Source organism: Lolium rigidum, chromosome 2, assembly GCF_022539505.1.
Source record: "Lolium rigidum isolate FL_2022 chromosome 2, APGP_CSIRO_Lrig_0.1, whole genome shotgun sequence".
Taxonomy (NCBI): domain Eukaryota; kingdom Viridiplantae; phylum Streptophyta; class Magnoliopsida; order Poales; family Poaceae; genus Lolium; species Lolium rigidum.
Window position 1 is genome coordinate 37,000,468 of NC_061509.1, and position 11,438 is coordinate 37,011,905.

Below are 11,438 nucleotides of genomic sequence, written 5' to 3' on the forward strand. Positions count from 1 at the left end.
CGCGCGCGACGCGAGAGGGAAACCTGCCGCCGCCGAGAGCTTCACGAGCTTTGCCCGCACGCGCGCGCCGGCGGCGGCAGGGAGGAGGGAGATCGGAGGAGGGGGAGGCGGTGGCGGCGGCGCTAGGTTTTCCGCCCGAGTCGCCCGGTGCGGGGGGCGACGCGGGGGCAGCCTGTTGTCTGTTATAAAATCATTTTGATTTATCTAGATATATACATATTTGTACATGCATAGAACTGCGGTTTCAAATATGTATCTTAAAGTTGACACATATTCATTAGAAAAGTTGACATCTTAAATTTGTTAACTTTCAACAAATCATGCCAACATGGAGAATCAAACTGTCTATATTCAACCAAAGCAATAGGCATGTCCTTGATCTATCTCTATCGTTGCGTTAATTCAACCGGGCAACTTTTCCAAGGACAATGACAAGTAAAGATAGTCCAATACGAAGGGAGCGACTTGACTTGCGTGTTAGTGTTCTGTCGTGCGCTACCTTCAGGCTTATGGGCTATGTTTGCTGCTCACGTTACGTTCGTCTAGATTTCAGTTGACTAGAAAGACGTTGTGCTCCCTCTTGTTTGCGTGCAACTTTTCAGACCGTTCATTGTTCTCAAACACAATTAATTTCTCAGACTGCATGGTAAGCTAGTAGTATATGATAGCGACATCTCTTGATTCGATCGCTCCATACTTGACTTGTAGGGTTACGAAATGCAAACGTGCATGCCTTCATGCATCTTCGTACACAAAGTACACAACCGTTTGAACAGTTGACTCTTAAGCTAAGCAAGCCAGCCTCTATCATACACACGTGCAGCAAACGTGCAGTGCTGTATGTGGTTGCTAACTAGCTGCTACTAGCTATAGTCGGTGATATCGTCCAAAGTCTCAACCCCGTTAATTGGTGTCGACTCTTCTCGAGAGATAATTACTCCCTATCACCGACTATAGAATAATCAATTAACGGGGTCCATGGAAGAGTCGACACTAATTAAGGGGGTCAGTAACAGGGGTGATATATTATATGCCAGAGTCCACAGAATAATGTTTTTTTATCTTATCATGCATATGGTATTATCCACTATAAAAACATAGGTTAGTAACATATACAATTAGTGACATATGGAGTAGTCTATGTTAATTCCCGGTATAACCACCATTAATAGTGTGTGTATCCACCTGTTAAAGTTCTATGCAAAATTATTTGTCTTCCATTTGTTTTGTAATTAACTGGGTATCGCTAAAGAGAATGTTCTCAAGGCCACCCGGCTAGTAGATGAAACTATGACAAGAACCATAACAAGTTCAAACAAGTATACAACAAAACGAATATGATGGAGACACAAGGTTTAGGCACGATACATATGCTCATATTGATCTATTATAACATAATACAAGCCCCCATATAGGAGACAATAACCTCCTCTAAGACAGTTTTGGTAACTATGTGTGCACCCATGGTACCAATGTATACATACGAAGTTCACATAACTATGTGTGCACCTATGGTACCAATGTAAATAAATCTACTCTTACACATGTAGGGGTGTGATATTATGTGGGGAAGTGGCAGGTCCGGCCAAGATCGTGTTGCGTCTACCACGCTCAGAGGTGCTGTTCTCGGCGAACTTGAGGCTGGCGTCATGGAGTCCCTTGCTCTTCTCCTCATCTGTCCACTCACCGACATAGTAGCCTTCCTCAGTGGCGACGGGGCTAGGAGGGAGGAGCATTGAGCCCCATTGCGGAAAGTGCACAAGCACGATGGGGAGAGTGCACACAATGACCATGATTCCCATGTACTGGAGCCCTTTGCCGGTGGAGTATTGTGATGACGTGAAGAAGAGAAACTGTGTAAGACCGCCACCCACGTTACCACCGGCACCGCTCATGCCGGAGATGAGGCCAAGTGAGCGTCGTGAGACGAAGGGAATGACACCATAGACGGCCCCACATGCGGCCTCAATGCAAATGGAGTACATGACCATGCATGCAATGGATGTCGGGAGGGAGGATGCACGACCGAGACAGATGCAGAAGGCACCACCGGCAGTCCGGAGGATCCAAATGTTCCAAAGTCTTGCTCGCATGCCAAAGTAACGGGCACCAAGGTCGGAGAGGTAGCCACCCATTGGACGCGCGAAGATATTGGCCAAGCCGAAGCAGGCCGCGATGGTGCCAGCGGCCCGGAGGTCGAGAGGGAAGCTGTCGTAGTAGTACTCGGCGATTACGTTGTTGGTGGTGAGCTCGACACCCATGCAGTAGCCATAGATGAAGACGAAGATCCATGTGCGGTAGTTGGTTACCGCGCCACGGAAAACTTTGGAAAACTTGTCTTTATTCATGTCACCATTTTTCTGTAGACTCCCGAGGTTGCCATCGGGAAGGTCTTGTCCCATGGTGAGCACGAGCAAGCCCATCACCACCAACATCATTCCTGGCACGAAATAGGCGAGGCGCCACGATGTGAACTCCGTCGCACCACATGCCAAGATGGCATCAAAGACGAGAGGCATGATGAGCTGTGTGGCGCCGCCACCCATATCACCCCACCCTGCTGTCAAGCCGCCGACCGTCCCAATAATCTTGCTATTGAACATAGTACTCACCCAGTACTGGCACGATACGAAGGTAGCGAGCGAGACACCGATGAGGAAACGGATGGTGATGTATCCGGCGGGACTGTCGATGATGGACATGCAGAATACCGCTGGCGCGGAGAGCATGACCAGGAATGCGCAACCGTAGCGTGGACCGAGGAGGTCGCACACAGCACCCATGGCCAGCCTAGAGAAGATGGCGCCCGAGACGGAAGCGACTCCAGCGTTGCCGATGTCGGCCTTGGTGAGGTTGAGGTTGTCGCGGATGATTGGGATGAGCGGCGCGGCCGCAAACGTGGAGACGACACACGTGAAGAAGGACATCCACCCGAGGTGGAAGGCCCGCATGTGAGGGTTGCCAAAGGAGAAGATCTTGATGGACTTGGCCTTGTGCTCAGAGTCCACCGGCAGCGAGAACTGGGGTGGCGCTGCCGTGGCGCCCGTGGCACCGACCTCCATCTCCATGTCCTCTTATCCTTAGGCTGCCACAAGATGACTCCTTCTTTCGCTTGGTTGCACCTTGGAGCTCTGTGAGCTGCGTTGTGGACTAAGAGTTAGGCAAGAGGATCTAAGTCTTAAGAGTGGAGGTTGCAATGGTATGGGCTTGTGCTCGAGAGACTACAAGGAGACATGTATTTATAGAGGAACAACTGCAGGTTGGCATCCCTTGGTTTCATTTTGTCCAGATGGTTTCGATTAATATTTCATGCATATTCCTTGATCTGCTAAAATTAATGCACATACCATTAGTTAATTATATGCTTTACGGTCTTATGTGTTTCTTAATTAACGTTGTCCAAGTCCAGCTAATGAATAACAGTGATCGTACATGTCTCCCGTTGAACTTATCTCAGGGTTGCCAAACTGCTTATATGGAGTAATATATTTGTTTGTTTTTGAATGTAGGGCGATAAATGTTGTAAGATTCATATCGGAAAAAAAAATGTTGCAAGAGTACAGTACCATGCAAGAGAGTTGACATTGTAGGGTTTATTCGATCTGACTGCAAAACTTGCAGGTTGAGATATTGCTAAAACATACTTTCATCGTACATCTAGGAGTATAGAGAGCTAATTAATCAAAGTTCATATGTTCATTCGTCCTGTAGCTTCTGTGATTCTGAATCAGAAGAGGCAAACTAACTAGTACTACTCACAAACTAAGAGAGTGTACACAATAGGGTAGCCCATGAACTACTCTATGTCAAATGGGATTGAGACCAGAGCACGCTAAGTTTGGACTCTCCATGCTACTCCAGGCGTTGGCGATCTTATGACTGAAGATTGTAATACCCTGTTACCTTGATTAATGAAAACTCTCTTTACCCCTCAAAAAAAAATTGCAAGTAATTGCAGTTGATTTATTACTGTCAGCTTAGTGCAGTTGATTTTGTAGTACAGTACAAGAGTTGCAATCCAAACTTGCTACCCCTACGACCAGTACGGGCAAAATCGCGCGATAGATAGAAGAGTTGACCCTTCATGCTCAAACATTAGCCATCGTACGGATCATATGGTACGGTGGCTGCCTCATCATCAATCGAACTCGATCCATTAATTAATTTTGCATCGATCTATTGAGATCTATCTAGAGATCAGCAAGAGTTCTATTAATCTCGTCTAAACTTCATTAGTAAACAGAAGCTGTTAACAAAACCCTCAAAAGAAAGTAAACAGAAGCTGTTACGAATCACTGACAACAGTTCAATTAGTTGGTAGGTACAATCAGTTGTTACTGTATTAGTCAGCACGACGTGTATGCAAGTCGTGTTATGGAAATAACAACTCCAAAAGCACATGGATGCGACGTGTCTGCGTCACCCGGTTTGTGATCTAAATTCAATGCTCACTATATATTTTATGATCGATTAATATAAAATACTGCAGCTGTCCCTTGGAACTTATCAGGGCTGCTAACCTACTTATACGAGATAAGCTATATGAATGGTACTGCATATTACTAATTAGTTAAGTGTGATCAAAGAGTTGACACTGTTTAGGATTGATTCGATCTAGCTTCAGAAGTAAGTAACCAGGTTGCAATGTACAAAACGTAGTCCTCCTGCGCTAAGTACAAACCGCACTGATTAAGAATCAACAAGTTGCAAATGCAACGGCACGGTGTTGGTGCATGCGCTGTCTTACTTCTATCAATTGACATCAATGACTGCCTAGAGACATCACAAACAACAAGTATAGAGTGCTCATTGGCCAAATGAAGTTGAAGTTGCCTTGTTTGTGCTCTCCCTCTCCATAATCTTATTTTTAGCTGGGAAAGTTCCCGAAGGACCCATCTCATTCGAGAGGTGGGCTTACTTTGTCCAGAAAAGTCCAACAAGTTGCTGATATAGCTAACTGGATCTGCAACTTTACAAAAAGAACTAATGACTAGACCAGCAACGCCTGGACGCATGACCTGGGGCGACCAGGAGAAAGGGCCTCCGCATCGGCATCACACCTAGAGGTAGAAGAACAGCCATCCCGTGGCCAAGATAAACAACGATGAAATGGCCAGAACCAAGAATAACATTAGAGTTAAGAGTGTTGTGCTTTGGATCTCAGGCTGCATGGAGCCCATTTTTTGAAGAAAAAAAACAAAAAATAGAACTTCAGATTTCAAAAATAAGAATACTAAGTGTAGACAATGTTGTATTGTACCAAAATGTACAATCGCAATTTGAAACAACTTGAATTCTTGACTGCACAAAATGGCAAAATACCAATTTGACCAGTGACAAGATTGAAACTAAGGAGTACTAAAATAGAAGGGAACTGGATTTAGTGGACTGGGTGGTACATCTATGCAAGTGTAACACCCCCACTGTATAAATCTTCACAAGCTTTCACCAGCAAACCCTTGCCGGTGCACCATATTGATTTGAAATATATTCGTACACAATATTTTAGAAATGAATATAACTCCGGTCTAAAAAAAACCAACAACATATAGAGAGCACAAACATTCTATAGTTTCACAGTTCAAGCATAATACTTTGCTGATTTGCACAAGTGTAGATACTCAAATTCAAATTCGTCTCTAGATCAGTGGATATTGGACGACCTTTTTAGATTTGATTAATGGACGGAATAGATGAACAATCACAAGCAAAACTATTTCGCTAACCTCAATATGGGGTCTGAAAGAAAATTATACTCCCTCTAATTACTAAGAAGGATCCAGGCTTACTTTTTCATTTTCAAGTTTTAAACTTGTTTAAATCTTGGTCAAACCTAGGATTTAGCCAAGATTCAAATGGGCATAAAAATTCAAAAAAAAATGAAAAACAAAAGCACATAGTCTTCTTATATCATATAGTAAGCATTCAAGTTGATAAACAAGGTCTAGACATATTCAAACCAGAAAAATCATGTATCTACCCCTAACCCTAAAATAGGTGTTGGAGGTTGAGTACGAACTCTATACTAAATCAGTACTAAATCAGCAACACTTATCATCTATCGAAGGAGAGCTGGAGTAATATTTACATAAGCATGAACATCAAAAAACATGTTACATCGATGAGAAATGAAGCCAATGTCATGCGAGCATCTTCCTCTGGAGTACATGTTGAACTTATCCAACTCCTTGCAGGTAGATATCCAACAAAACGCCTGACGGATCGAGAACATGTCAAATATCTTATATATAGTGGCAGATTGTTGATCCCTTATCCATCATAGAGGCAATAAACTTTCTCAGTTTGAAGGTTAATGAACACATGGTGTCCTGCCTTAAAGAGCATCTTCAGTAGATGATGTAGATGTATAATAATCGTTGTTCTTTACACTACATGGGTAAAAAACCAGGTTCAACAGATGATGTAGATGAAAGAAAATGGACCAATTTTTTTTTACATCGCTATAATTTTTTGCAGCAGGTAATGCAAATATACATCACATGGGTGATGTATCAAGGCGATGCACATAGAAACGGTCGCACAGGAGCCCCCAACCTAGCTTTGTCATTTCACATTCCCCTCCCCCCTCCCCGCTGTCAACGGCTGATCCCGGCCATGGAGCCCTCCTACGGCTAGATCGCCCCTTTCGGCCCTTCTACCGCGGCAGCCGTCCAGTTACTGGCGAAATTGAGCATCGCCGCCACCACCGCAACTCCAAACCCTACCGTCCGCCAGCCAGTCTTCGCAGCACCCAAACACTGCGTCGAGCGCATCCATTGTTGCGTTTTCAAAGACGAAGGGGACGAAGGCCGCTCCGAAGCCCAAGGCAGCCGGATCGAAGAGACCAGCGCCAATGGGGCATGTGTCGGTGCCGAACGCGCCCGCCCACCATAGGATGAAGAAGAAGAGCGACGGCTGACATGGAAAGAATCCTGCAAACATTGTTGTCCAATTCATGGTCCCGCCGCCACCGCCGCCTGTCATGGAGGACCCACCGCTCTCGGACACGCCGCCGGCCGGTCACAACTTGCTCGAAAAATTAACTGAAAGGTACAAAAAAAATTCTCTTCTCAATTTGTGCAAAATCAAATGCAATGCCATAGTGATTTACATTATTTTGGTATTTTGTAGCCTTGATGATGAAGTATTTTTGCAAACAATGCATGTTGGAGCTGCTGGCAACATCGTCCAACACACGTCGTCCTAATAGTATGGGAATGTCAACGATGAGGATGATGAGGAGGAGGAGGACGCCATCGCCGATGAGGGGCTAGACGTGTACATAGAGGGGTTTTTGGATGAACCGCCAACTATAGTGTTGTGGAAGACAAGCTTATTTGCACGCCTTGGAAGAAGAGGGTGCTTGATGCAACCGTCGACACAGAACAACCAGGCAATACGTATTGGAATTGCACTTGATGATATTTTGTGATGGACTTGATGATATGTGTGTGGCTGGCCTTAATTCGTATGTTATTTATCATATATGTTGCAATTATTTCATAGTATTTATCATATTTCATCCAAATGTTTGCGAATCTGAAATTTACATCACCTAAAATATACCATCTATTCTAGCACTTTAAAAGGAAAGGTGATGTATTTTACATCATCTGATTTTTACAGCAAAAACATGTTATATTAAATCTTGAAAAGAGCCAAAATAAGTGATGTATAATTATCCAGATGATGTATATTGTACATCACCTGCTGGAGATGCTCTAAGGATGTGGACCTAGGCATGTGATTTAAAGCTTCTTAATACTTTCCACAAACTTGGCATGCATTCGCACACACACTCAGATAATGTGCCTTTATATATGAGACCCAAATAAACTCCCGGACCAATGCTTAATAAAACCACAAATAATGCTTGCTCTTACAAATGCTACTCTTAAAATAGAGTGAATCTTATGCGCAGGATAACGCTTTGGAAAAGACTTCCAACATCGATGCTTCTAAAGGCTTTGACATACAACACTCCAATGCTAATGCTACAATGATTACTAATCTGAAGGTTTGGGGAGTTTTGTGCGGAGCACCTGCCCTGTACATGCAGACTCTATCAGCTTCCTTTCCGTAGCGCATCTTGTCAATGTTTTGCACATAGACAAATGGAACCACTCAAAGCTCCTGACCGCAGCTTGTTCTTTTAAAGATTAAAACCTGCTCTCTTGGGAACATGCCACATCATACAAATTAGTAAAATGAAAGCGAATACCAGTCAGCAGAGGTGACAATAGATACTGTCAGAAGCAACTGAAAATAATCTTGGTTGAAGAGCATGTCGAATATCTTCTAGCGACAGATTGTTGACCTCGTATCCATTAGGAAGGCAATAAAGTTTCTCGGTTTAAAGGTTAATGAACACATGGGGTCCTGCCTTAAGGCTGTGTGGATATATGCATGTGATTCAAAGCCTCTTCCTAGACAATACTTTCCACAAAAATGGCAGGTATACACACACTAAGGTTTGATAATGATGGAGCAGAACTTATAATATTTCAAAATCCCGTAGATCAAGAAAGTCTTGTTCGAAAACAAATGTTGCAAAAAAAATTATTTACATGTATATACAATTAACAGAGCATGGGAGTGAGTAACATAGTTAACCAGCACAAAGTAACATCCCAGGCAAGGGATTTATCATAATAACAGGGCTCTGTAGGGTGAGTTAATGATCTGTCAAGAAGTTTTATGTTGTCACAGCATATTTGCCAATTGCCAAACAAAAATTATGTATATAGTTCATAGGTTAAACCTAGGGAATCAAAGGAAATAGAACAAACTAAGTACCTGTGTGGAGTCAGCCCTACGATACTTTCTATATATAAAAATGAAAGCATAAGAAGTTTCCAGAGGTTTATAAAGGAGTGGGCTGAATAAAATTTTGAAAACACATATAGCATGATCACCAGTTATAAATCTGTCGCTGGAATTCTTTGAGCACTACATCCCTTTGAGTTCTATAACACAAAAATTATTTAAATGCTAAGTCCAGCTCTACATGTTCTTATGCTCGTCAGTACCAGATCAACATGCGCTTCTGCTGGCTAAAGTTGCATGATATTCAGAAAGTACATAAACCACTCTAAGCACATGTTGTAAGTCGCAAGTAATTCTCGCACCATGAACAGAACATCCAGGTTTAGACTACCACTACTCTCATGAAACCACAGGCAAATGAAACAACTCTAAAATGCTAGTACGAAGAATTTACACCTGTCAATTCACAGTGTCTACGAAAAAGAAATCTCAGAGCAGCTCGATCGGCCTCCTATCTGGAGCAACTTTGCATCCGGGTCCTCGTCGTCCACCTTGCCACAGTGAAACTGTTAAGTTTCGCATTTTCCATCTTGTATGTTTTTACATCTGCTTTATTCAATTTCAAGAAACTAAAGCAAGCATCAAAGGTTGCTCAGAATACCTTTCATAGACTTTCGACAACTACCTACAGATATACTGATCTCTTCTAAGATAGAGTTGGTACAAAACACCGCGAATAACATTGCACATATCCATGAATTTCCCTTCTTAACATAATAAACATAATAAGTATATATACCAAAGGTACAGAATATAACTCAGTGTATAATATTATAGGGATATAAGCAATAAATAGCTAAAGAAATCTACCCATAGGAGTTCCAAGATTAACAAATTTGTCCCACCATTGGATGTTCCATCACCAGCTTGTCTATGTATTGATATCCGGAAAAAAACAAAAGAATTTCCAGGTAGATAAATAATTGGATGCATCCAGAGATCTTGATCACTGCTTGCTCTTGTGAAGATCTAGAACCTGCCATCTCGTACCAATCAGTAAAATGCATAACTGATGCATCCACTAGACTGCCACGTCATGCAACGGCAGCATAATAATTACATGTTTTCATGGCAAGTCCTTAAATCTAGCAGGCACTTTCCCGCTGCAAGCGGCAGCATAGTCTTCGGCAAGGTGTGGCACCGCTTCCTTGTGAGGGCATATGAACTCCTCCACGAATACCTGCTCACTCATCGTGACAATCGTATTGTGGCTCCACTGTTGATCGAGCAATCCATTTTCCTTTAGAAACTTCACAACATAGTGCCTGGCTCTGACGTGAGCTTCCGCGCAGTAAAGCATAAAATTAAAATTAGAAGCAATGTATGCTGGTTCCACCCCCACCTCAGAGATGAGGAAGTGGGCTCGGCGCTGCAGCAAATCCTTTGGCATCGACAGCAACATTGGATCCCTACATTGACATAGGCATCCCTGATGGGCCTGTCGAAGATGGTACCCGGGGTTTACTGAAGGCCCACGAGTTGAAGAATATGAAGCACGGAAGCTCAATTAGTTGTTGATAAGGAAAGATAGAATTGTATTAGGAATAAAGAGATTTGTTACTTTACGGGTTGAACTCAAAGAGTCTCCCGGAATCTGTAAACTTGTGTAATACGAAACCCTCGGCTCTGCCTCCTATATAAGGGGGAGTCGAGGGACAAAGAGAGGATCGATTTCATTGTCAACACAACCCTAGTTTTCGTAGCAGTCGAGTACTTTTCCGGCTGAACCTTCGAGATCTACTTGCCCTTTACTTCCCTGAAAACCCTAGTCTACAATCTGTAGGTATTGATAGGTTAATCCCTTGTCAATTGGTGCCGTCTGTGGGAACTGAAGGCGACAAGGATCTGATCTCGATGGCACGCTCAACATCGTCGACGTCTTCGGTGGGAAGTAACGCAATGGATAGAGGTAAACAGATCGAAACTGATCTCGTCGATTTTGTTCCTGACCCGCCCTCCCGTGTGGATGCATATGCGAATCTGGAGGAGCCTATGGAGATGACGTTCGGAAGATTCCAGTTCCGCGTCGGAAAAGAAGGTTCGGATCGTCTCGAGGTTCCGGTTTCGTCGGGTGACGTGGGCACTACCCTTCGGGTAACCCACATTACCCTATCCTGTATTGACTAATTGAAGGCCCATGAAGACACATGAAGGCGAGATGGGCCACTAGGGCGGCGTACCAGGAGGTTCCTTGACGAGCAAGGCAAGGAAGCGATCGAACAAGGAAAGGTCGGATCTAAAATTACTGTAAACCTAGTCGTGCTCGGTGAGACCTCTTGAGACCTGGCCTCCTATATAAAGGCCAGGAGAGGGGCTGCCGAGGGACAGAATCAATCTTAGCAATCTTAGCCAGAAGAAGCTTAGAGCTAGGTCATCATAGCAATAGCCATCTCGACGAGATCTCAACCGAGCTATTTGGCACCTCCATTGTAACCCATTGTCATCATAATCAAGAACGAATAGGCGGGACGTAAGGGTTTTACCTTATCGAGGGTCCCGAACCTCGGGTAAATCGCTCTCCCCGCTTGTCTCGTGAACCGAGTGTCTCGTGTCGGCTTGCGAGGATTCCATCAACCCTAAGCCCCTATCGGAGGGCATTGGCGAGGAGTACC

At 43.8% G+C, this 11,438-nt stretch overlaps 1 protein-coding gene across 1 annotated transcript; it reads right to left on the reverse strand.

The window, feature by feature from the left end:
* Positions 1-1,538: 1,538 nt before the first annotated feature.
* Positions 1,539-3,068, reverse strand: LOC124686245 (high-affinity nitrate transporter 2.1-like). The gene has a single exon (XM_047220227.1). It carries the CDS (start codon positions 3,066-3,068, stop codon positions 1,539-1,541), a length of 1,530 nt encoding a protein of 509 aa, XP_047076183.1.
* Between the last annotated feature and the right edge of the window lie 8,370 nt (positions 3,069-11,438).

Coding starts and splice junctions, on each gene's coding strand:
- LOC124686245 (XM_047220227.1), bottom strand. CDS start 3,068: ATGGAGATGGAGGTCGGTGCCACGGGCGCCACGGCAGCGCCACCCCAG.